The 25,505-nt window shown below is 36.2% G+C and overlaps 1 protein-coding gene across 1 annotated transcript in view; it reads left to right on the forward strand.

Moving 5' to 3' along the window:
* The window catches only part of HEATR1 (HEAT repeat containing 1), a 56,834-nt gene extending 33,911 nt beyond the window's left edge, over positions 1–22,923 (forward strand). Inside the window, exons 24-44 of the mRNA XM_044676944.1 lie at positions 778–881; positions 2,027–2,170; positions 2,956–3,074; positions 3,169–3,290; positions 6,438–6,566; positions 9,942–10,172; positions 11,558–11,687; positions 11,882–12,042; positions 12,353–12,399; positions 12,722–12,845; positions 13,123–13,263; positions 13,457–13,749; positions 14,214–14,364; positions 14,890–15,048; positions 15,262–15,396; positions 16,063–16,167; positions 16,257–16,425; positions 19,503–19,657; positions 20,764–20,922; positions 21,895–22,003; positions 22,642–22,923. Of these exons, the coding sequence (XP_044532879.1) occupies positions 778–881; positions 2,027–2,170; positions 2,956–3,074; positions 3,169–3,290; positions 6,438–6,566; positions 9,942–10,172; positions 11,558–11,687; positions 11,882–12,042; positions 12,353–12,399; positions 12,722–12,845; positions 13,123–13,263; positions 13,457–13,749; positions 14,214–14,364; positions 14,890–15,048; positions 15,262–15,396; positions 16,063–16,167; positions 16,257–16,425; positions 19,503–19,657; positions 20,764–20,922; positions 21,895–22,003; positions 22,642–22,730 (2,976 nt within the window). The 3' untranslated portion in view covers positions 22,731–22,923. The remainder of the gene's footprint in view (positions 1–777; positions 882–2,026; positions 2,171–2,955; positions 3,075–3,168; positions 3,291–6,437; positions 6,567–9,941; positions 10,173–11,557; positions 11,688–11,881; positions 12,043–12,352; positions 12,400–12,721; positions 12,846–13,122; positions 13,264–13,456; positions 13,750–14,213; positions 14,365–14,889; positions 15,049–15,261; positions 15,397–16,062; positions 16,168–16,256; positions 16,426–19,502; positions 19,658–20,763; positions 20,923–21,894; positions 22,004–22,641) is intronic.
* The last annotated feature ends 2,582 nt before the right edge of the window (positions 22,924–25,505 follow it).

Below are 25,505 nucleotides of genomic sequence, written 5' to 3' on the forward strand. Positions count from 1 at the left end.
TCTCAGTATGTGTCACATGAAGCTTAAATTAGGATGGTTTAAGGCATATAAATTAGAAAGTAATATTAGTCCAAAACATTTTCTCTACCTGCCAAGTGGATTGGCACCAGGGAAGATCTTTAGCAAAAGTTTAAATGCTTACCATGTCCTCCCACTCTTAGGTGTTAATTAACTGAGTGAATTAAACCTATCAGTATGGTTACTCTATCTTTGCAATTTTGCAAACTCTTATGCTTACCCATATTTCATAAGTTCCCCAAATGAGATAAACAGCACATGATTTGGACTCTTACGATAAAGAACTTGTCACTTACTATTTTGCTTTTTTTTTTTTTTTTTTTCTTTAAATAAACCCTTGTACTTTGGTGTATTGTCTCATAGGTGGAAGATTGGTAAGGGTGGGCAATGGGGGTCAAGTGACTTGCCCAGGGTCACACAGCTGGGAAGTGGCTGAGGCCAGGTTTGAACCTAGGACCTCCTGTCTCTAGGCCTGACTCTCACTCCACTGAGCTACCCAGCTGCCCCACTATTTTGCTTTTTGAATAGCTTTAATCCCTTTAAATAAGAAAAGAATTTTCCTTTAAGCAGGACAGGTCAGTTTAGTCTAATTTAAATTCAAAATACCTTGATAGTTATTTTTCCTTATTTTGAAATTGGTGAATGAATGAAAGCGATTAAACACAACTAATTATTTTGGATTTTAATATATATATTCACTGTACTTATTTATCCTAAATATAGAAATTATTAGTAATTCTTAATTTAACCTAATTTCAGATTTCTGTTGATGCTGAACAAATCCGACTAGAACTAGAACCACCAGAGAAAGCCAAGTCCCTGGGTACAATTCAGCAAACAAGAAGGCAAAAAATGCAACAGAAGTAAGAACTATGAACTTGTTAAGAAAAATCTTTTTGGTACATTACCTACCTTTTCTATCTATAGATAGAATAAGATAAGAGTTTTATTGATGCTCTTTGTTTTTACATTGCAATCTTTTTCTAATACACCTTCTCCTCTTCCATTGAACTCACTCTCATAACAAAGGAAAATAACTTAAAACAAGACAGCCAACCAACACAATAACTGTCTGGCAGCATAGACTACATATGGTGCCAATAATCCCTTCTATTCACTCCCCACCTTTTTTTTAACTAAGAAGAGAAAATTAGCTTAGTCATTAAAATTAATCAAAATTTGCTGCCTCTTATTGTGGTAATTGCACACATTCTGATTTTGCTTAAAAATCTCCACTATATCAGTAAAATCCTCTGTTACACTGCATTAATATTCCATTATTTATATACCATAATTTGTTCAGCCCTTCTAGTCAATTGATACCAGTATTTGCTTTATCTTTTTTTCCCCACAAAAAGTTACTACAATGAGTATTTTTGTATGTATTTGACCTTTTTGAATTTGACCAGTTTGGAACATATCCTGGGTCAGAGGGTATGAAATTTAGGTTCAAAATCTGGCCTCAGACACTTCCTAGCTGTATGACCCTGTGCAAGTCATTTAACCCTCTTACCACTAGCTCCTACCATTCTTTTGCCCTGGAACCAATACATAATATTGATTCTAAAACCCGGTAAGGACTTAAAGAAAAAGAAAAAAAGAAATTTAGGTTCAGAGAAATTTTCCATATAATTCCATAATACTTTTCAGATTGGTTAGTGTTTCTAACAGCAGTGTAGAAATGCCCTTATCTTCATACAACCCTTTAGAATTTACTGAAACTGCTTTTTGTCATCAAATCCTCAGGAATATTTTAATTTCTTTTCCTCTTCCTAGTCATTTTGAGGAGTTTTTCATATTGGTGATTTTCAGTTCTTATTATGTGTGTATGAGAGAGATGAGACAGAGAGTGTCAGATAATTTTTATATAACCATTTCCCCCCACTAAATGAAGTTTCTCTTATTCTAGCTATTTGTGGCTTTTATGATCGCTTCTTAACTAAAATATTAATAATGTTTCCTTATCCTCCTTTTTCTTATAAGAATACTTTTTTTAATCCTATTGCAGAAAACAACAAGATTCAGAACCTGTACAGGATCTTGGCAATGCTTCCTGGCAGAGAGTGACCCTCATCTTAGAATTACTACAGCACAAAAAGAAACTCAAAAGTCCTCAGTTATTAGTGCCATGTCTCTTTAATTTGCTCTCTAGGTAAACCACTCTTTAATTACTTGTAGATAATTAGCAGAATTCTAACATCTACCTGAAAATTGTCGTTATTTTCTTGTTCTAACTTGCTTCCTAATAGAATATGAGGCTTCAACTTGTATTGCTTATACTATTTTGTGCAAATAAAATAATTGAAGAATAAAAAGTAGAATATATCCAAATGGGTGGTGTTGGGAAGCCCTTGGTAAGAAACACACACACACACCCCCACTCCCCCACCCCGAAAGTTTGAATTTTATCTTAGTTTTGAATTAAGTGAATGGTCATTGAACACAATCCATTCTACTTTCCATTAGGTGTTCTATTAAATACACTTAGAGTGTGTGTCTGTCACTTCTTTGGACCTTATTACCTGAGCATAAAAGGTATAGTTTACTTCAGAGTTGAGTATTAGGGAATTATAGTTTGGTATAACTGTTTCTATTCTCCTGGATATAGGCTCTGGAGTGGATAGTTTTTGAAACTTAAATATATCATCATAGTGCATCTCCTACATTTCCATCTCAAGACTAGATAGATGGAGCTTCTACCTGCTCTTACTTTCTTTGCAGTATGATAAGAGTAGCAATTTGTCATTAAACTCCTTGGAAGAGTTTAGAGAGAACTAAGCATTAAAATTTGGCATCATGCTGAAAGTGCTAAATTTGCTATTTTAGTCATTTCTGTTTTATTTTTATGAAACCTGTTATGATCTGTCATTTCAATGGACATTAACAACAAAAATATATAACTTTTTTATTCCTCATTTCTTGAACTGCAATCTGAAGGTGTCTTGAAACCTTGCCTCCGGAGCAGGGAAATCTGGAATATACCAAGCAGCTAATTCTTAGCTGTCTTCTCAATATCTGCCAAAAACTGTCTCCAGATGGTTCTAAGATCCCTAGAGGTATGTACAACATTTTAAGGATGGAGCTGTAACTTATTTTGAAGATACATTTATCTGTTGATTCATTTAAAACTTTTATCTCCTCCCACAATAGGTATTCTTGATGAAGAAAAGTTCAACGTAGAGTTGTTAGTTCAGTGTGTGCGGGTTTCAGAGATGCCTCAAACGCATCACCATGCCCTCTTGCTTTTGGGTGCTGTTGCTGGAATATTTCCTGTAAGTTTTTTTTCTTTTCTATAACTCATTTATAAAGTGCTTTCCTCACAAAAGTCCTATCATACAAAGTAATTCAAATAATAGTGCCTTATTTTGTAATTAAGGTAATCTTAGAGAGGTTGACAATTTTGAACATAATCACACAATGAGTGGGTGTTAGGATGCAAGTCCAGCCCTCGCTCTTCTACTACTACCACAAACATCACCACCACCACTCTCATCACCCCACTCCCTGTGAAAATTTTCCAAGAAAATTCTAGGACATTTGAAGTACAGAACTATTTAGAAAAAAAGGAGGTATCCTTTTAATCTTCTAACTAGCTTGACATTTTAAGGCTGGAATTATTTTAACTCAAGGACAGTTGTAACTTAAAAGTAATATGATAATTTTTAAATAATGAGACATTTAAGTGCCTTATTTCCCAACAGACACAGTTCTGAGTGCTGACTGTGCAAATACAAAAGTAATATATAGCTTCTGTTCTTGAGCTTATATTCAAATAATAAATAAATTCAAATATAAATCAGTTCTTTGGTCCTTTCTGATTTGGTTAGAATAGCCTCTTATGTTAAATTTTAGGGATTGTTTAAGTTTTCTTATGACTATGAAGCAGAATCCCTACTTTCTAGTTATTAAAGTATTTTTACAACAGAGTTCAAGTTCTAGAATGAATCATTTGTTCTAAAAGAGGAAAGGTTTTGTAGAATCCTGGTCTCATGTATATTACATGATATAATAGAGTTTCTACACAGAAACCTTGGGAAGAAGTGCTTTATTGGCAGCTTATGCTTAAATCATGATTTTTGAAATCATTTTTCAACTCTTTCAACAGTTATGTAAAATATGAAATTTGGCTAGTAAAAAAAATTAACACCATTGTCAATTAGCCTTTTTTGTTAACTAATTAGAATATGTATTTTTATATTTTTAGTAAATGGGGTCAAAACCCATTGAAATTTTCTACTTGGAAGATTTTTAAATAGGTTAGAAAATTCTGCTTTAAGTTTTTACAATGGACAGAGATGAATTTCTATAGTTGACCCAACAGAAGGTCTGTATCTCTTCAGTAGGGGGTGGCTAACCATTAGATGCTACAGAGGCCAGAAAGGCTAAGAAAAGGCAATCGGTTTGGCACTTAAAAGATCATTAGTAATTTTAAAGATGCTGTTTCGGGTGGGTTGAGGAGTCAAGAGATAATGAATTTGAAAACCTGGAGGACCCTTCAGCAAAAAGAAGATCCTTTAACAGAAATAGGAAGTTCTGAAGAAGTTTGGCTTTGGGGGTGGGAGGGAGGGATATGGTAATGAGATCTACATTGCAGATCCCTCCCTTCCTTTTCTTCCTGAAGTTGCATAAGCTCCAAAATTTTCCCTTTCTACAAAAGGGATTGGCCTATCAGAGAGCACAGAGACCAAGTATCCCCAGCACCTCTAGCTACAAGAGATGAATGAACAGTGGGATTTGTGACACAGTGGGGGAGAGAAGTGGAATTGTGTTGGAGATAGTCCCTATACAATAGTTGGCTTTTTGTAGGGAAAGTGGGATATAATCCCTTTTGGAGTCTAGTATTCCAGAACTTCTGTGCTCTAAAATGTTCAAAATGAAATTATATATTAAAGTACTTATTACATATGATAATTTCTCAGAATGAAAATAGACTTAATTTCTTGATTTGCTCTAAAATCTCCCTTTCCTCTATGTTCCAGGGGTGTTCTCCATCCCTTTTTCTTTGCCCTCACTCCCACCCCTATCTTTTCTCCTCAGCAATTATGATTTCAAAATTTCAAGCCTTAAAGTGTTCAGTTTGGAAAATACTGGACTAAATTAATGTTTCAGATGCAGAGATATTTTGTAATTAGTTCTCTAGATAAATGAATAAAGCTTAATTAACTGTGAGGAACTTTTAGAGAGGAACTTCTAGTGGAACAATGGCCTGGAGTCAGGAAGGCCTGAATTCATATCAAACCTTAGATATTTACATGTTGTATGACCAGGGGCAACACTTAGCACAGTGTTTGGCATATTCTTCCCCAAAAGGAAATACAAAAGTAGGGCTTATACATGATGTCATTTGTGTTTAGAAAATCCTCAGTAGGGGAAATATATACATTTTGTATATTATTACCCCATACACATGATTGTGATATTTAAATTTAACTTTGTAATTTAAAGTTGCAGTTTGCGCCTTAAAAAAGGGCTAATTATGCCTCCCAAAAAAAGGATTCAAATTGTATTTTTAATATATTTCTGCCAACAGACATCAGGAGGTTTTGGTCTTGTTCCTTAATCTGAACTACAGATTGTATACTTTGCCTGAGATTTAAGTGGTGGATCCCTTGTGCACATGCTCACAAGTTTATAATACATTTTCTTTCTTTTTCTTTTTAAAACCCTTACCTACCATCTTGGAATCAATACTGTGTATTGGTTCCAAAACTGAAGAGTGGTAAGGGCTAGTGTACTGGAGTTCAATGACTTGCTCAGTCACACAACCAGGAAATGTCTGAGGCCAGATTTAAACTCAGGACTTCCCATCTCTAGGCCTGATTCTCAGTTCACTGAGCCACTTACCTACCCCCTATCCATTTTCTTTATTAGAAGTTTTAATCTTTTATTCAAACTATTGACATGTTTTAGAATGACTTTGACAAGAATATATTCCATTGCTTGCTTTTCTTGCTGACCCTTAACTTTTCCTTTATCAGATTACATTGAATTTGGCTTCAAATATCAAACATCTCTCTTAATCTCATTTTTCAATTTGGCATGACAGCAAAGTGTTCTAGGTTGTTTTCTCTTAGTGACAGCCTACCTTTCTTTGAAAACCACAAGTGAACTATACCTGCCAAATCTCAGGAATAAACTGATTTAAACTATTTTACATTGAAAAGTAAAGTTATAAACTATTTTGAATATTTAGCAACTCATGAATTGTGTCTTAAGATAGTGCGTATTCATTACAAATAGCGTTAGTTGTACCTAAGCAATTAAAAATTTTTTTCTTAAATGAGTTTTTTTTTATAAAGATATTATTTCATAGCAGTGATTTGTCTTGAAATACTTGAGTATTTCATAATTTAAGAAGCCATATTGCCTCTATTAGATGTTTTTAAAGATGACAATTCTGATTATCTGTTTCCTTTCAGGATAAAGTTTTGCACAACATTATGCCCATTTTTACATTCATGGGAGCCAATGTTATGCGCCTTGATGATACTTATAGCTTTCAAGTTATCAACAAGACTGTGAAAATGGTCATTCCTGCTCTTATCCAGGTACGTTATCAGTATTGCATTGTCATTTTCTTTAGATGTTTAACAAAAAATTTGAATTAAGAGAAAACCCAAGAGTATCTTTAGGCCATAATAAGATTATTCATGTCATTAAATATCTAAGTAATACTTAAGGGTAGTTGCAATCTGCATGGGTAGAGGAAGTATTCATACTAGTGAATCCTTAAAGAAAAGGTTAGTATATGTCTAGAAAAGCAAATAGAAGTTACAAAATGCTAGTGTGACTTCATAAAAAAATAGATCATGTACATGAAAAAATTTTTGACACCATTTCTAAACTGCTATATTAAGGAAATGCTGTGAATGTACAAAACATTGAAATTTATCTTACACTGTTCTTGTAGAAAAGGTAGAAATATGTGGCCTAGGTAGTCATTCAGTAAGCATTTATTAGGTGCCTCCAGTATATCGGATAGTTCGCTAAGCTCTGGGGTAGAAGAACAGGAGCCCGTATGCTATTGAAAGGGAGCAACAAGTACATAGAAAATTAAATCCAAAATATATACAAAGTAATTTCTGACAGAACACTAACAAGTAGGTGAATTAAGATAGGTTTGTCTAAGGCAGTGATGAGCAAACTACAGATTGGGGGGTGGGGTGGGGGGCTGAAAAGTTCTATTTGGCCCTGTGACATTATTCCTAATCTGATGAATACCATGAGTAGTATACAATACAATGAAACTTCTAAAGAGTTGCCTTAGAAACAGACTAACAGATGACCATTTCCTTTCTTTTGGCCCCCTCTTTAAAAAGTTTAAAAAGACCATCACTGTTCTTGGGTGATTTTAAGAAACTGATTTCAGAAGGATCCTGGATTTTATTAAGCTGAAGTAAGGATGGGCACACATTCCAGGCATATGGAACAACCAGGTGGAGAGATAAGAGATGGACTGTTGCATACAAGGAATAGTAAACAATCCAGTTGGGTGGAACTTAGGATGGCAAAAATGATAAAACCCAGAATTTGTAGGAAGATCTGAGTTCAAATTCTACTCCATATATTTATTAGTTCTGTGTCTTAAGCAAGTCACTTAACTTTTGGCCTCAGTTTCTTCATGTGGAAGATGATGATGATGATGATGATGATGATGATGATGATGATGATGATGATGATGATGATGATGATGATGTTGATGTTGTTGTTGTTGCTAGCACTTACCTCACAGGGTTGTTATGAGAATCTAGTGAGATATGTAGTGCAAAAGGGTGCATATCAACCCTGCAAAGCCTTACAGCACAATTTCTGACAGTTGAAAAGGGTTTAGAATCCTGAGGAGGAACAGTTGACCCTGGAGACTCAGTGAGAATAGAAGGGTCAACTGAGCTCTGTCTTTGGACTGAAAACTTGGCCTATATTCTGCAGCTTTTCTCTTAAAATTTGATAGCTTAACTATTTCCTTTGGATCTCCCGTACCTCCCCTATTCCCAGTCATCATTTTCCATTCCTGAATTTCTGTAGGTTTCTGAAAGGAGGGTGGATCTGGGTGGTAGCTTTTAAACTTGGTAGATTTAGTTTTCCCATAGTCAAATAGGGCTTACCCTTGTTACAAATTATCTCTTAAATCACTGTATCCAACTTTCCTAACCCTATAGGCTACAAAACCTCTTAAGGCTGAGTTAGGTCCTTTCTCAGTCTCATATTCCTGTGTCCCTCCCCAACCTGAGGCTTTCTCTAGGCGGCTGTTAGAGTTACCTTGTATCCCTCCATCCCTTCCAATCAACCCTAAAACTCAATAAACCCTGTTTGTCACTTAATCAAACCTTTGGCTAGTTCATTAGTTGATTGATAGGAGAGAGAGAAGGGGAGAAAGGAATAATATTGTATCTAGGTCCTGAAGGGAATTGGAGGCTTCCATTTTGGAGGAAGTGTAATCCCTATACTTCCTCTGGACTCTTCCTTTGTGAACCTGAGAAACTGACTAGAAAGCCCTCTAGTCAGTTTCAAGCCATTCTTGGCTGGCCCTGACCTTTGTCTGTAGAAGTGCCCTTCCTACCTGAAGGGCTCAGTTTGTTTCCCTTCAGTGTCTTTGTCTCAAACCTGTGTTCCCAGTCTGTGTCTCCTACGCTGTAGCTGCCTGCCCAAAATACCTCATCCTCTCCCTTGCAACTCTTTTACCTCTCCTACCACCTCAATTTAACACGCTCCACTATTGTAGTCTCCTTATCCACTTTACTGCCTTAGGGGTCCACAAACCCCTATCCACAAGTTCCTTATCTCTATTCACACTACCTTTAGTCCCTTACCTGCCTTATCCCCTATTACAACCTTACCTCTTGCCTTAATTTCCCTATTAACCTCTAGCCTATTCCCTTATTACAACCAGTTTATTACCTTACTAACTTAATCCCCTTATAACAGATAACATATAAAGTGCATGTAAAAAAACATATAAAGTGCTTTGCAAACCTTACAATGCTATAATTAATGCTAACTGGTGTTATTAATGTGCAATAAGACAGCCTTTCATATGTAAAGACCTTTGAAAGCCAAATAGGTATTTTTAACTTATACTAGAAGTAAAAAAGATCCACTTGACTTTCTTAGGCAGGAGAGTAACATATTCAAACCTTTATTTGTGTATATCAATTCATAGCTATATGAAGGGTATTTTAAAGAGAAGAAAAGCTGGAGGCTAGGGGACCAGATAGAGGAATCCATTGTAATAGTCTTATTAAGAAATAAGAAGGGACTGATTTTAGGTGGTGGTGGTTTGTAGGAAAAAGGGGATGTATACAAATTATATTATGGAGGCGGGATCAAGTAGACTTGGCAACTCAGTGGATGTGAGCAACGAGGTAGAGGAGGGAAGAGTTGGAGGGTGATTCTCAAGTTGTGAACCTAAATGTCTAAAGATGGTAGTGCCTTCAACAGAAATAGAAGGGAAAGAATGGAGAAGATAAGTCGTTTTATTTTAGTCAAGTTGAAGGCACAGTGTTCAGTTACTGTGCCCATTTTACATATAAAAAACCCCAGAGCTTTAAATTAAATAAAGTCTGGCAACGATCTTATAACTAGTAACTGTTGGAAGTGAGATCTGAGCCCATGCTTCTCCTAACTTCACTATGAAGCTACTATGAATTTGGCTCTTACAAACTATTTTAAATGTTCCTTATCTTTCCTTTTTGTATATTTCTTTATGCCTCCTTGGGTCCTCACACAATTAGCACAATGTCTTAACCGCTAAGTAGGCAGTTATGTATGGATTGGGAGGACCTTAGTCATTAAATTTTCTTGAATATTTTTTAGGGGATCTTAGGACTTAATTTTCTTTTGACTCATGACTCAGAGAATCAGTTTGCTTCATCTGGCAGAAACTTGCTTTTTTTTTTTTCTTACTCTTGTTTATTGGTTTACAGGCAGACAGTAGTGGCTCTGCAGATGTCACAAGAAACATAGAAGAAGTTGTCGTTAAAATTATAAATGTGTTTGTGGATGCTCTGCCTCATGTCCCTGAGCACAGGCGCCTGCCCATCCTTGTACAACTTGTTGATACTCTTGGTGCAGAGAAATTCCTCTGGATTCTCCTGCTGTTGCTTTTTGAACAGTATGTTACTAAAACAGTGTTGGTTGCTGCCCATGGAGAAAAGGTCAGAATACTGGGTTGGGACATGGGAAAAAGATGTTAATACTTTATAGACAATCTGTTGTATCTTCCCAACATGTGAATTTAAAATTTAACAGCATTGCTCTTGATTGAGATTATATCCACTTTAAATGTGTCTGTGGTTACTTCTATATTTTATGTAAAACATTTAACAGTGAACTTTTAAAAACTGACCTTGTTTCCCTTCCCTAGTCTGAAAGCATTATTTCTGTAGTATAATGGCTGAGATGAAATATCAAAACCTGTTTTGTAATTGGTTGTATGGGGGTGTGGGTTTGGGAGTAAAGAATAACTCAACAGAAAGTATATAACTATAATGAGACTGGTTTTTAAAACAAATTTACCCAAATTTACACATTCAAATAAGTGTTGTCCCTTTTAAATTAATCACCTTAAAAGATCTTCCATCTAGTCAATTGATACTTAAATTGCTCAGAAAGCTTTTAGAATTGATTTATTTATAATAACTAAGGTGGAGTTTAGTTCATTTTCCTTTTATTAGTGGCAAATCTTTATCCTTTGAGCATGGTTTTGTTTAGGAAGCAATGAAAAGTTGGTAAATAAGTTGGGTTAGTGCAACTTTATTGCATTAACATCAATATGAGGTATAGTTATACAGGAAAGTTAATGATTTCACTTTCTTAGACCATTGTGTTTTAAGATAGCATGGTTCTAAGGTGTTAGTTCCAGTACTAGGGTGGGATAAAAACTGAATGGGCATATGAATGGACATATCCACTGAGACTGGATAGTACTAGTGTTTGAATCAGATTATGAGAATTTTAGGCTTTCATTCTTATAAGGGATTTTCAAAGGGAATATTTCAAACAAGGTAGAGTATAGGGTACTATTAATTGTCTTTGCCTGTTTACAAGGAAGTTTAATCTTGATAACTATCTTTGCAAATGAATAGGACCTTAAAACAAAGGATACCAGGAGAAGGGAAGGCTAAGATGATAGTCTCTTGCTTACTGGGATGGAATTCAATATTATATATAAGTAGATCCATCAGTCGTTTGGCTGTTTTCTTCACTCTCCTCCTATTCCACCCCTTTTTCTTTTTCTTTTTTTTTTTTCATTTTTCTTACCATTTTATTTTTAGAAATTCTGGATAATGAAGTAGCTACAAAATGGCTCCCAGTAGGAAGTCACAGAATATTTTTTTTCCACCCCTTTTTCTTGATTTAGAATATAGCACTACCAGTGTGTACTGTACTGTATAGACACTTGACTGTAGGGAATAATGTGTTCTGATTTCTTTTACTGAAGGAAAATTAGAAACTTTCCCCCCACTCATTTAAATTTCCTTAACTTTTATTGACTCGAAAGATAGTCTTTTCAGCCTTTTTTCCCCTCTTCTCTAAATAGGATGCCATCTTAGAGACTGACACTGAATTTTGGATTTCCGTCTCTTGTGAATTTACTGTCCAGCAACAACTCCAAAGTTTAATGAATATACTCAGTTATTTAACCAAAATGCCTAAGAAAAAAGAAGAAGGTGAGTAGAGATCACTCTTATGCAACCTTTTGTATGTGTTTGTGAATGCCATGGAAGTTTCTAAGTAAATATTTATTACTCCCTCTTTCCCATGATATCCTGTGCATGTACTAAAGCACATCATGTTCATTTCTGTACTAATATTTAAGCTTGAAATGTAGTGATATCAGCTGTATTACCTTTTATTTCTCTAGACGAAACCCCCAAAACATTATCTCATAAGCCCAAGATACAAGAACAAATGGTACAGGTTTTCAATGTGGATACTCATACTAGCAAGCAGCTACGGCATTTTACATTTTTGTCGGTGTCTTTCATATCTCAGCTCTTGGCTTCTCATAATTTTATCCAAAAGGTAATGCTTTCATTACACTCTTTTCTTCTGGGAACTCTTCCTTGAATTAGAAATAGTCAGTAATTTAGAAAATTTGCCAAAGCAGAAATATCTGGAATTTGAGGTCTTTTAAATTTGAAGGAAAACCAAGATACTTTATAAGTGGGAAGAGCGGGTTGGTTTGAATCAATGGTTTCAATCTGAATGAAGTCTATAATCTCTGAAAACAATTGCAATGGAAAGTAGAGTCTTCAACTTAAGTTTTTGGTACAAGTTAAGCAATTTCAATTTCAGCTTTCATCCTTTTGTAATAATCTTTTTGAAAACTTAGGTTGTGGAAGGTGGTGGTGCTACAGCTTTACAAGGCCTTGAACAGAGGTATGTTAATTTTTAAAAATCTTTTAATAAGACTTTTTTCTTTTTCTTACTTAATATTTCAAATTAAGAGAGTACTACACTTCTCCCTAACTACCCCTCCAACCTTTCTGTCTATCTAAGAAAGACTTTTAGTAGATTTCATCATTTATGGAAATACTAAGGAGTTTTGTAAGTTTTGAACATATGTAAGCATCTTTGATACCAAGAAACCATTGATTTAATTGCCTTCTGCTTCAGAAGAATACAAATGTGAATTTTTGTTTCTTTCTTTGCTTTAAATGTTTTCATAATCACTGTTAACTGAACAATTCTTTGCTTTTAGATTACTTGAAACTGTTCTTGGTTACATTAATTCTGTGGCACAGTCTGTAGAGGAAAATGCTGACAAATTAACTGCAAAGTTTTGGCGAGCACTCCTCAGTAAAGCTTATGATATGCTGGATAAGGTGAGTTTTAATTTTCCTTCTCAATGAAGGTGTTTCATTGTTGCTATTGATTTTGTTGTTTAGCTTAATTTACCTTTTTTACACCTTTATGGGTTTGTTTGGTTGGTTTTCAGTTAGTCCTATGTTTTCCCAGTAATTGGAAATAGGATTTTCTAATAATTGGTGGAGCATTCCCCAATTATGTACTTGTACTTATTTCTCCAGAAATAGAATGTGTTATATTTTCTCATAGACTATATGGTTTAATGAATGAATCTCTCCTTTTTATGCTTCACAGGTTAATTCCTTACTGCCTACAGAAACCTTTATTCCCGTGATTAGAGGACTGGTTACTAACCCACTACCTTCTGTCCGTCGTAAAGCAATGGACCTCTTAAACAATAAGCTACATCAGCACACAAAGTGGAAAAAAGGACAGGTAAGGGAAAGGTCTAACTTTACTCCACCTTAGGTGTCTGATGTGCATTATTGCATCTTATTAAGTCTTTTTGGTAGTGGAATAAAAATTTTGTTTTACTTGCTTAAAAAATTTTTTTTACTTCAGTTGTGTTGAATTTTTGTTCAAATTCAAATTTTGTTAAAATTTTTGTTCAAATTCTTCTTGTCCTAAGGTGGCCCTTTTCTTGAGACTGGTTCCAGATCTCTTGACTATTGCACAGCATAAAATAAAAGAGAAAGAAGAAGAACAAGCCATTAACAGACAGACTGCTTTGTACAGTTTGAAGTTACTGTGCAAAAATTTTGGCACAGAAAATTCAGAGACTTTTGTTCCTGTATTGAGTGCAGCCATTAACCTTATCAATCCTGAAACAAAGGATGAGAAGAATGTATTGGGAAGTGCTTTGTTGTGTATAGCTGAAGTCACCTATGTCCTGGGAGCACTGGCAATACCTCATCTTCCCAGGTATTCTTATAGAACAAAATACATATAGAAGTTGCTAAAGTCTTTGTTTTGGGGTTGATGTAAATGCAATTAGAAAAGAATGATTTGCCATTTCAACAAATACAAAATAACTTAATTCCCATTTGTAAATAAAGGTTAAGAATGGAGAGGTGGGAACGTATTTGTTTCTGCCATGACTTGATCCCATCCCATTGGGTTAGGATGAGCCAGACTTTCTAGGGTGATCCTGCATATCCATCTCATAATAAGCAACTGTGGTGATAGTGCCAACATTACTGACCCTCCCATTGTTTGTTATAGCACATTAGATACATAAGTAACTAAAAAAGTATAAGACTACATTTATATATTGCTATAATCAGTAGAATTTTGGTTTGGGGTTTCATCTGTTTTGCATTCTTCCCTTTTCTTTGGAGCAGTTAATCTTATACTAGATGTACTAATGTTTTGCCCATTATTTTTAGACTTATGCCTGCATTACTGGCTACATTGGAGAATACCAACGAGCTGGTCTCAAGTGAGATTTACTTGCTCAGTGCATTGGCAGCCCTTCAGAAAGTTGTTGAAACTCTTCCACATTTTCTCAGTCCATATCTGCAGGGTATTTTGATGCAGGTAGGCCACAGAATTAGGGGTGGGGTAGGGAAGTCATGGTCTATTCTGAATCTTAAAAATCCAAACATGGAAAAGCTGTGAATTATTCATGTTATCCTGGTTATGTGACACTGAAGAAGTCCCTGAGCCTTTCAGTGGCTCTGCAGTATTCACCAAATTAAAGAGCAAGTGCTGTCCTTCGTTGGAAGAAGTTCCTTACCAGGCACTTTATTTTCCTCATAAGTTTTTTCTTGTACATCTGTTACATTCTTTCATGACATGACATTATGGAATATGGAAATATGTATTGCATGATAGCATTTGTATAGCACATGTATAACCTATGTTAAATAGCTTCCTATCTCAGGGATTGGAGAAGTGAGGGAGGGAGAGAATTTGGATCATAAAATGTTAGAAAAGAAATGTTAAAAATTATTTCCACATATAATTGGGGTGAGGGGAAATTCAATAAAATATTACTGGAGAAAAGAATTTCCTATACACATGCTTTATATAGGCCCTAATAATCCCCTTTTATTTTTATAGGCAATTCGTTGGGAAGTGATTACTAAGGAAATGGGTTCTACTTCCCAGGCAAATCTCCGGGTGACATCCCTGAAAGCAACATTGGCTACTACACTTTCTCCAAGAGTCTTATTGTTAGCACTCAACACAGTTTATAAACAAATTGGGACAAACTGGAAGGTCAGAATAATTTTCAGGGGTTTTTTTTCTTGTTGTTGTTGTTGTTGTTTTTGTTTTTGTTTTTTTATAAAACTACATGTAGAGGCTTTTATCTTTGGGCATTATGGACCTGGCTATAATATACATCTCTTTGAATTCTTTATTAATGATTTTTAGAATAGTAAAACTCAATGAGAAACCTGGACTTATAGCTATTCACTTTATTTTTGGTAGAATAAAATAGGTCCATTCATGAGCATCCTTCAGGAGCACATTGCAGTAATGGAGAAGGAGGATCTCAACTCCCACCAGTCTCAATTAACATCATTTTTCTTAGAAGCCCTGAACTTCAGAGCAGAACATTCTGAGGTGAGATATTTCTAATTATTCTGATTTAGTTTCTATCCAAATTTTTCTTATATAGATTTTGAGGCAATAAATTTTGGTTACCTTTTCTATATAGCTTTCAATTTATAGGTTATATGGCAGTTGAGATAAAGAGAGAAGAGGAGTTAAAATATCAAGTGAGATTTGTTTTTTCACTATTACTGAAGATCATAATTCCTAAGTTATTTGGGGTCAAAGTAAAGAACTAGATTTTAAGTTTTTTTAGTAGTAGTGCCAAACTCGAATAGAAAAATATCCTTGTAGGTCATGTGGAAAACTACAAATTAACATCCATTTTGAGTTTTTATATGTTTTGTTAAATATCTCTGAATTACATTTTAATCTGGTTTAGGCTGCACTCAAGAGTTTTACGGATCTTGAGTATGATACCTCTATTGCCTTGTACTTGAATAGCAATAACTAGTTGCAAGTCCTTCATTTTACCTTTAAGATTTTTCTGATCTTGAGAAAATCACTGATCCCTTTGAGCCTTACATCTCCTCATATAAAATGAGGATTATGATATCTATAGTATTTAAACCACAAGAATTTAGGGAAGTTGATAGGACATAATGTAAATTACTTAGCAAACCATAAATAAATGTCTTTATGACTGATGAACTAAAAAAACTTCTCTTTCACATTCAGGATAACCTAGAGGAAGTTGGTCAAACTGAAAGTTGTATAATTAACTGTTTAGTGAGCATGGTTATGAAACTTTCTGAAGTTACTTTCAGACCCCTCTTCTTTAAGGTAAGACTATTCTTCATTCTGTCCTGAATTGCACCAGACAGCTGTTGTAGAAAAGTATGCAATGGAAATGGATCTTTTTCTTCCTTCAGTTGTTTGATTGGGCCAAAACAGAAGATGCTGTAAAGGATAGGTTGCTGACATTCTGCAACTTGGCAGATTGCATTGCTGAAAAACTGAAAGGACTTTTCACTTTATTTGCTGGCCATTTAGTGAAACCTTTTGCCGATATTTTGAATCAGATCAACATCTCCAAAACAGGTATATTTTTATCTCTTTTGGATATTTTACTCTTACCATGTACCATATTTGTAGCACTTTGTAAGGTGTAATGGAGGGGATAGTTTACTTCAGTGAGCATTTCTGAAGCCCCTCTGAGATTCAGGGAATTCTTGTTCTGTTCTTAGGAAACTGAGGAATAAGAAAACCCCTGCCTATGAAGAGCTTACTTGAAGGCTTGAGGAAAGATAATATATAGGGACATAGAAAGTGATAGTGCCCACAAGAAACTGAAGGGAGGCACAAGTGCTGTGAGGAATCTGGGGAAGGAGGAATAGCTCCTGCCTTAGGTGCTGGGAGTTGTTAGGAAAGGTACTTAAGTAGGGTTGATGTATCACAGAAAGCTAAATTAAAGATGAAGGGACTGAAGGGCAGAGTTGGGGAATGATGAGTATTCTTTAGCTGGAGCATAGAAAACAGAAAGAGGAGTCATGCGAAATAAGATTGAACAGGACTACTCACAGAGAGCCGTGGAGATTGGATTTTTTTTTTTGGCAGATAGTGGGAATGCAGCAAAGGTTGTAGGTCCAGGGAATGATCGGACTTGTGCATTAGGAAGATTCCTTTGGCGATGGTTTGTAGTTTGGGTTAGAGCCACAATCAGTAGAAGGCAATTCCATTGGGAATTTGAAAAGTCTAGGCAAAAGAGAAAAGATTGGAGCAGGATCTGGGGCAGTAGCAGTGAGTAGAAAGGAGATAATAGATAGAAGAAATGTTATGGAGGAAAAACTTTACAACTGATTGACTGTTAGAAGTAACTTGGTAGAAGGAAAATTCAAAGATGGGGCCCAGATTTGAGGCCTTGGTAACTGTAGAGGAGGGATTGATAAACTTTGGGAGAGATGACTTCAGTCTCAGGCGTGTTGAATCTGAGGTACAGGTAGATGGAGACATCTTATAAGCCAATAGAAATATAAATATATATATATATTTTTTTAACCCTTACCTTCTATCTTAGAATAAATACTAAGTACTGGTTCCAAAGCAGAAGTGTGGTAAGGGCTAGGCCAGCGATGGCAAACCTTTTAGAGACCACATGCCATGCCCCATCCCCCAGACTGTGCTGTGCCTTGCCCCCACCCCCACCCTGTTTTCCCCCAGAGACCAAGTGCCACAACCCCCTACCCCCACCACCTCAGACGGAAGGGAGAGAAAAGGAGGGAGTGGCCCAGGTGCTCTGCTTAAAGAAGGGATTAAGCACTTCCATTGGGCTGCTGGGCAGAGGAATGGGGAGACATGGTGGAGAGGGGAAAGGAAACAGTTCCACCTAAGTCCCTCTGCCTTTCTATTAATTAACTCTGGCAGAGATGGCACAGTGAGCATGCCCATAGAGATCTCTGCATGCTATCTTTGGCCCCCGTGCCATAGGTTCATCATCACAGGCCTAGGCAGTTGGGGTTAAGTGACTTGTCCATAGCTAGAATGTGTCTAAAGCAAGATTTGAACCTAGGACCTCCCATCTTCAGGAAAGCATAAGTTTTAAGGAAGGTTAGGTCTGAAGTTAGATCATAATATTATTATAGAAAGAATCTGGGATTTGTCTACAGAGTGTGGTAATTTAATTTCTGAGAATGAAATTACCAGTAGAGAAGGTGTTGAGAAAAAAAGATGGAGGCTTTAGGGTGAGGTCTCTGCGATTAGAAGACAGGAAAAATCATGAAAGAAAATGGAGAAAGAGCAGTAAAAGTGGGGTGAAAGCTTTAAAATGGTGAGGGAAGAGAAAATATTAGTCCCCTAGTTACTCGCTTTTTGAACAAGAAGATTTAGCACAAGAAAAACTTTGTTTTTTTTAATTTTAGGAAAAATTTGATCCAGTTAAACTTTTCTATATGCAGGTCACTGTGATAAGTTCTGGAAATATAAAGATAAAATGAAACAATTACTGCTTTTGAGTTTACAGTCTAATAAGAAATTAGCAGGACACATACCAAATTAAGTGTGGTATAGGATTAAGTGTGCTAGAGGCAAAGGAACAATAAGCCCAGGAAGTGCTATGAGACATTTGGTGAGGGAAAGGTCACTTACATTAAGGTGGGAGACAGGGGAAGGCGGTGCTGTCAGGGAAAGCAGAGGAAAGGAAATCAGGTTAAGATCAGAGGGTGAAGAGTAGATCAGTGTTTCTGAAAGGAGGGATCATGCAAGATCAGGTTTGATCCAAATTTTGGAAAACCTTGAATTCCAAAATCGGTTGCTTAATGCTTTGTTCATTAGGCAATTGGAAACCAGTTTTAATCCCAGGGTTTTTGAATAGAGAAGAATGACAGGATCATAGCAGTACATTAAGATATAGATGGATTGGAAAGGAATAAACTAGAAACTGGATCACCAATTACTGGGCTCTGTTCTAATGGTTTAGTAAAGAAGAGTTGAGCTAGAGGGGTTTCGGTACAAGTGGAAAGCAGGGTTAGAAATTGAAGGATATTGCAGAAAGAGAAATGCCCACATTAGGAACTGTTGATTGGACATTTAAAGAACAGGAGGAGTGGCCCTGGGAACTGAGAGGGTACTAGTTCCATTAACAGAAGTAGGGAAATTAGGAGGAGGAGCTGGTTAAAGGTGAAGACTATGGGTATGATTTAAGATTTGAATCTGAGGTACTTGCCTAACATCTAAGTGTAATTGGAAATAAAAAACTCAAGTTCTGGGAGAAGCTGGGAATATCGATTTGGGAATTAGGTGCTTAAAGAACATAATCGATATCTAGAGACTATGAATAAGGCCATATAGAATATAGAGAAAGAGATGAAGAGGGCTTATGATAGAACCTTGGGGGCATACCTACATTGAAGGAGAGTAAAAAGAAAATGAAAAGCCAGCAACTAATGTGGTGAAAGTTAAAGAAGAACCATAAGGGTACAAAGCAGGAGAATCTGTGTTTCTTTTCTCTTCATTTTCTTTTTGTTTTGATGTATGATTTGTTAAGCAGATTCAATATGGATTTTACATAATAGTAAATATTGTTAGACTTAGTGGTTATCTCCTCTTCCAATTAATACATACAGTACAGAGATTTGCCGAGCCATGTAAACTTTTCTTTCCAAATTTTTGCCCATTTGTAGATGAAGCCTTTTTTGACTCTGAAAATGACCCAGAAAAGAGCTGTTTGTTACTGCAGTTTATATTGGATTGTCTACACAAAATCTTTCTCTTTGATACTCAGCATTTTGTAAGCAAAGAGAGAGCTGAAGCCTTGATGATGCCTTTGGTGGATCAGGTATTGGAATGAGATTTTCTCTTTTATAAAGAAGATTCCCTCAGTTTCTCACAAATAAACTGTATCTTGTAACTAATAAATTGTAGATAATACTCTGTAGGTGTGTGATGTTAGTCATAAGAATTTGTGGCTAAGGAGCACTGCTGTCCTTGATGAAGAAAAGAACTTTCTCTTCTTGGAATCAAGCATGTCTTTAGTTTTCAAAGCTTATACTTTACAAAGGCAATTCCTTTGTGTGCCCCTATGGAGCACTCAGAATCTTTTGTTAACATTCTTATAGCATCATTGAATTTGTTTTGAGTTTGGGGGAATATTTCATATTCATCTGCGTGAGGCTAGATGTGGTGTCACATGTCTTTAAACCCTGCTGCCAAGGAGAGAATGATAAGGTTTGTGGCGGGCTTGAGCTCAGGGCTTATGAGCTGCTACGCTAGACTAAACTGATCAGGTGAATACACTAAGACCACTGCCAATATTGAGAGCCCCTGGATGGGGCCACCCAGCTGCCTAAGAGGTGCAAACTGACACAGGCCGGAAGCAAATTAAACCTCAGTCATTAGTGGGATCAGACATGTGAATGGCCAAGATAGAGATGTTTAATCTCAAAACAAAACCATGCTGCTCATTTTTTATTCATTCTCTTATTTTAGTGTATATCTATAATACTCATGAGACTGAACAGGAAATCCTCACGAGTTTTTATATCTCTAGAGCTGGTTTTTGTTCTCTCATAGTACCTGCTTCTGTTAATATTCCTTCTATTCTGACAAGGCAACTTGGCCCAAGTATATGATGCATATTTTATGTAAAGTTTTTATCCATTCAGATCCTTGATGAGAAGAGGGCATGGTAAGTGATGACAATGTCACCTGTTTTTGATATGAAGGCTTAAAAACTTGATAAATTTGCTAACCTCCCTGCAGATTTCATCCCTGTAATATTTGCCTTATATTGCTGAATATAACAATTCATGGGGTATTAATTAGAATATTAAAATTATTTCATTCTGCTCATCTTTGAAAATTACTGAAATGTACAAATAAGGATTTTTGTGCAAATTGAACATTCAGACAATTTATAATAGTACTTATTTTGCCTCCTAATAGCTCGAAAACATGCTTGGAGGAGAAGAGACATTCCAGGAAAGAGTGACAAAGCACCTGATACCGTGTATTGCTCAGTTTTCTGTAGCAATGGCAGATGACTCTCTTTGGAAGCCATTAAATTACCAAATTCTCCTTAAGATGCGGCACACGTCACCTAAGGTAGGAGCTATGTGATCATTCAGTGATGCTGCTATTTGTCTGTAGTATCCCATAACTTTACATAATGATGAATTATGGCATACCCATAGCAAAGAGTTGTTTTCGGTATCACCAAGTAGTGAAGACAGAAGTACAGGGCAAGTATAAGGGCAGAAGTTTTAGTGGCCTGGTTTAGTTATCAGGCTATTAAACATTTTGATACCCTTATTATAAGATGGATAAGCAGGGAAATACGAGAAGTGGTTGGTGATCTTGTATTCCTCTGGATCTTCCTGATTTCTGAATATCATTTTATCTTCAGCAAGTTTATTAGACAAGGGTTGTAATTGTATTGTATTGATTAACTGTAATGATTAAAGACGGCCCCTCTCCCCCACCCTCCAATCCCAGCATGATATATAATGGATAGAACACTCAACTTAAACCCAGGAGACCCAAATTCAAATACCAACCTCAAGTACTGATTGGGTGATTTAGTTCTCTGTGTTTCATTTTCCTTATTTGTAAAACATATGGTCAGATAAGCTGGTTTTAAATGGACATCCACATGTTGTTCTGAGTAAAATAAATTAATTTTTTGCCTAATCATTGTCCATGCTACCTACCATAAATTATTAAAAGTTATGGGCCCTCTGAAGTAAAAATTTGAAGAGCATTCTCTATAGCAGTGGTTCCCAAATTCTTTTGGCCTACCGCCCCCTTTCCAGAAAAAATATTACTTAGCCCCCTGGAAATTAATTTTTTTAAATTTTAATAGCAATTAATAGGAAAGATAAATGCACCTGTGGCCATCACCGCTCCTCCACCCCCCCAGATCGCTGCAGCACCCACCAGGGGGCGGTGGTGCCCACTTTGGGAATCACTGCTCTATAGCTAAAGAAATACTTAGATTCCAAAGTTGGAGGCCCTCTCATTTTTCAGGTCTCTACATAGGGATGTATGTATCAAGCTGTAGTTTTTTCTTTATTTTAGGTTCGATTTGCTGCCTTGATTACTGTACTAGAGCTGGCTGAAAAGCTAAGGGAAAACTACATTGTGCTCCTCCCTGAATCCATTCCTTTCTTAGCAGAGCTCATGGAAGGTAATCCTGTTACTTAATTTGAAGTCATACCCAGATTTACTAGATGTGTGTAAGCCAGTTATGGACATAAAGTTAGGCCCAGGAGCTGTGAGGGCCCGGAATGTCACTAACACTTTCTGAGCCTGGTTCCTCGCCTGTAAAATGGGATAAAAAAGAGCACTTTATTACTATAGCTGTTGTGATGATTGAATGAAATAATGTAAATTAAATTAATATCTAATGAACTATAAGTGTTTGGCAAGCTTGGAAATGCTTTATAGAAAATTTTTCCCAACAAAGTAGAAATTAGGTAGTGGATAGATTTTTAGAATATGGTGCAATCATAGCTATTCTACTGCACATGTGAGGAACAACCAGTATTCCCTGCTTTGTTTCTCTAGACTTTAGAGAGCTTTTTGTAGTCTTTGAAAAGAGCAACAGTGCTGATAAGTTTTAAGTAGATGACTTTGTCCTGTGACCTCAAAGGTTTCTTTCTCATTTGGGGGGTATATCTGGAGTCTTATTCTGCAGTACTTCATACGCTGTTACTGTGCAGTATTCAGGTCCTTTTGGGAGGGGTGCTGGGGAAAATGAGGGAACCAGGTCAAGAAGACTGACTAAAGGGTTTGGTTTTTTTTGTTTGTTTGTTTTTTTGTCAGATGAATGTGAAGAAGTGGAAAATCAGTGCCAGAAGACAATTCAGCAACTGGAAGTCATTTTGGGAGAGCCGCTCCAGAGCTATTTCTAAGAATCCTTTTTTTTTTTTTTTTTTTTGTGGCTCTGTCCTCTTTGTTTAGAGTTCAGAACTTCTCTATTATGGTTGTACATGTGAACATCCAAGATCCATCTAATTGGTGCCTTAACTAGCTACTTGAAATTAAAATTTTTCATGAGCTTTTTTTTAAAGAAGTATTTCTTCAGTTCTTTTGATTTATATTAATTTGTAATACATCGTTTAACTGTATATATTTGCATAAAGAATTAAATGAAATGTTTTTATATCAAATGGCCTAATTTCTTATTTTGTAGAAATGTTATTCTTTTAAAGTTGAGCTGTAGCTTTTTACAGAAAATTATTTATTGCAATTATAAAAACAATTTAATTTTAGTACTGAAGGTTAGAAGACACCTAACTATAATCCATAATGTTAGGTGCATGTACTATAAGTAATTTGCAAGAGAATGCACTTGGTTCTCTAGTGAATAATAGCATACTGGGTCTGGAGTATGAAATACTTGGTTTCAAATTCTCCTCTAACCCTTATTTGACAGGTAACTTTGGACAAGTCACTTAGCCATTCTTGCTTCAGGCAACTTCCCAAATCTTACCTCCTAAGTAATAAATCATTTGCCATCCATGTTGATGGAAGAAGTTTCCACATGCAGTTTACCCTGTGTGATATTGGAAATTTGGGGGTCCTTGAACTAATTTTGAGGTCCCTGATTTAAACTTTCTGTGGACATTTAGGGCTCTTTTTTTTTTTTTTTAACCCTTAACTTCTGTGTATTGGCTCCTTGGTGGAAGAGTGGTAAGGGTTGGCAATGGGGGTCAAGTGACTTGCCCAGGGTCACACAGCTGGGAAGTGTCTGAGGCCAGATTTGAACCTAGGACCTCCTGTCTCTAGGCCTGACTCAATTCACTGAGCTATCCAGCTGCCCCAGGGCTCTTTCAAACTACATTTCCCAAGAGGTAACTGGTGCCCTCTCCTGCGTAATCACGTGGGCAAGAAGCATAATCATGTAGAGAAAAGTATAAAGACTGAGGCCTGGATTGGTACTTCCTTTTTTGTGATTGTGGAGCAGGAGCGAGGATGGGAGGAGCAGGTAATGGTGGGTCGCTTTAAAATAACTCAACAGGCACGTGGCTTCAGTTTTCTAAACGGCTTTCAAAAAAACCATTGAAACCATATTTTAAAATCTATCCTTTTATGTTCATTTTATTTCTTACACCTGACAAGATTATACGATCATAGATCCTTCGATGTAAAGATATACCTGTTCAGAGTTCACTGGAAGTTTTATATGAGAAAAAGATAACCTTTTTTTTAGATATAAAGATTATTTTCTATTTAAGTCACGTGATCATCTTTCATTTGTCTATCCTAGTGGGAGGCCAGTGTGTCAGAAGTAATGAAAAACAATGATGGGAGAAGTTAGGGGTTAGTAAGAGCGTTGCTTAAAAAATAAATGAAAGATTGATGGGGATATGACTGGGGATGTAGACTCTAAAACAATCACCCTAGTGCAAATATTAATAATATGGAAATAGGTCTTGATCGGTGATACATGTAAAACCCAGTGGAACTGCTCAATGGCAACAGGAGGGGATGGGAGGAGGGAGGGAAAAGAACATGAATCATGTAACCATGGGAAAATATTCTAAATTAATTAATTAAACAAACTTTAAAAAATTAAAGAAATGTTTATTTTGAATTCAGGGAAGTGCTATTTGGAAGTGTCTAGCAGACTCCCTATGGACACGTGGGGGCTTTGAGACTACATTACCCATGATTCCAATGGGTTTCTGGTCTTTGGGTGTGGGGACGTCAAAGGTCCCCACGCAGGGGGCAGCTTAAATTCAGAGGACGGCCTAGAGGAGCTCTCTTGGTTTTGCCGAGTGGCTGGCTGGCGTAGGAGAGGGACAAGATGGGCTCCGGCGGTAAATCTAAAAGTTAGTCAGGCACGGTCATATATATTTTACCAACATGACCATGGCTTTAATTAAACTACTAATTTCTCTTATTATATCAGTCTTTATCATTTTTAATCTTAACAGAAAATAGGGTGATTGAAGCATTTTATAAGTGTACAGAAGAGATTAGAAGAAATCAGACAAGCAGATTCAAAATTTACATGTTGAATTTATTATATATTTAAAAGGAAAAGCAATGTGTATATAATAAGCGATTCTTTGTTTCATGTACAATCCTTTTCCTATTCTACTTTTATGTTGAAATGCACATTTTGCTTGATGTTAAGGTCAAAATAAAAAAAAAATGAAAGCCATTAATTTTTTCTATTTAGCTTGGGGATGGGGGTTTTCCTTTGTACTGTGCTTTTCTTTCTTCCTCATCTTATATTACTCACATTTGCCCTCTGCCACTATATTCTCCTATTACGCTGTCTCATGATGAAGTGATCTTATTCCTCACCAAGGCCAATCCCACTCACTACCTGCACAAGCAATCTCATTCCAACCCATCTCTTCCAGCAGATCCCCCTCTCTCTAATCCCCCACTTAATCATTAATTTTCAATCTCTCTATTTATGGGCTTCTTTCTTACTTCCTATAAATGTGTTTTTGTCTCTCCCCATCTTCAAATAACCATCTTCAAATAACCCTCACTTGAGCCTTGCATCTCCCTGCTATCTTCTATCTCTTCTGCTCTTGGGGACTGAAATCCTTGAAAAGGACACCTATGATAGGCGCCTCCATTTTTTAACCCTGTAGAATCTAGCTTTCAACTTAATTTCATCAAAACTAATGACCTTAGTTGCTAAATCCAGTGGCCTTTCCGCAGTC

Source organism: Gracilinanus agilis, chromosome 4 (assembly GCF_016433145.1).
Source record: "Gracilinanus agilis isolate LMUSP501 chromosome 4, AgileGrace, whole genome shotgun sequence".
NCBI lineage: Eukaryota > Metazoa > Chordata > Mammalia > Didelphimorphia > Didelphidae > Gracilinanus > Gracilinanus agilis.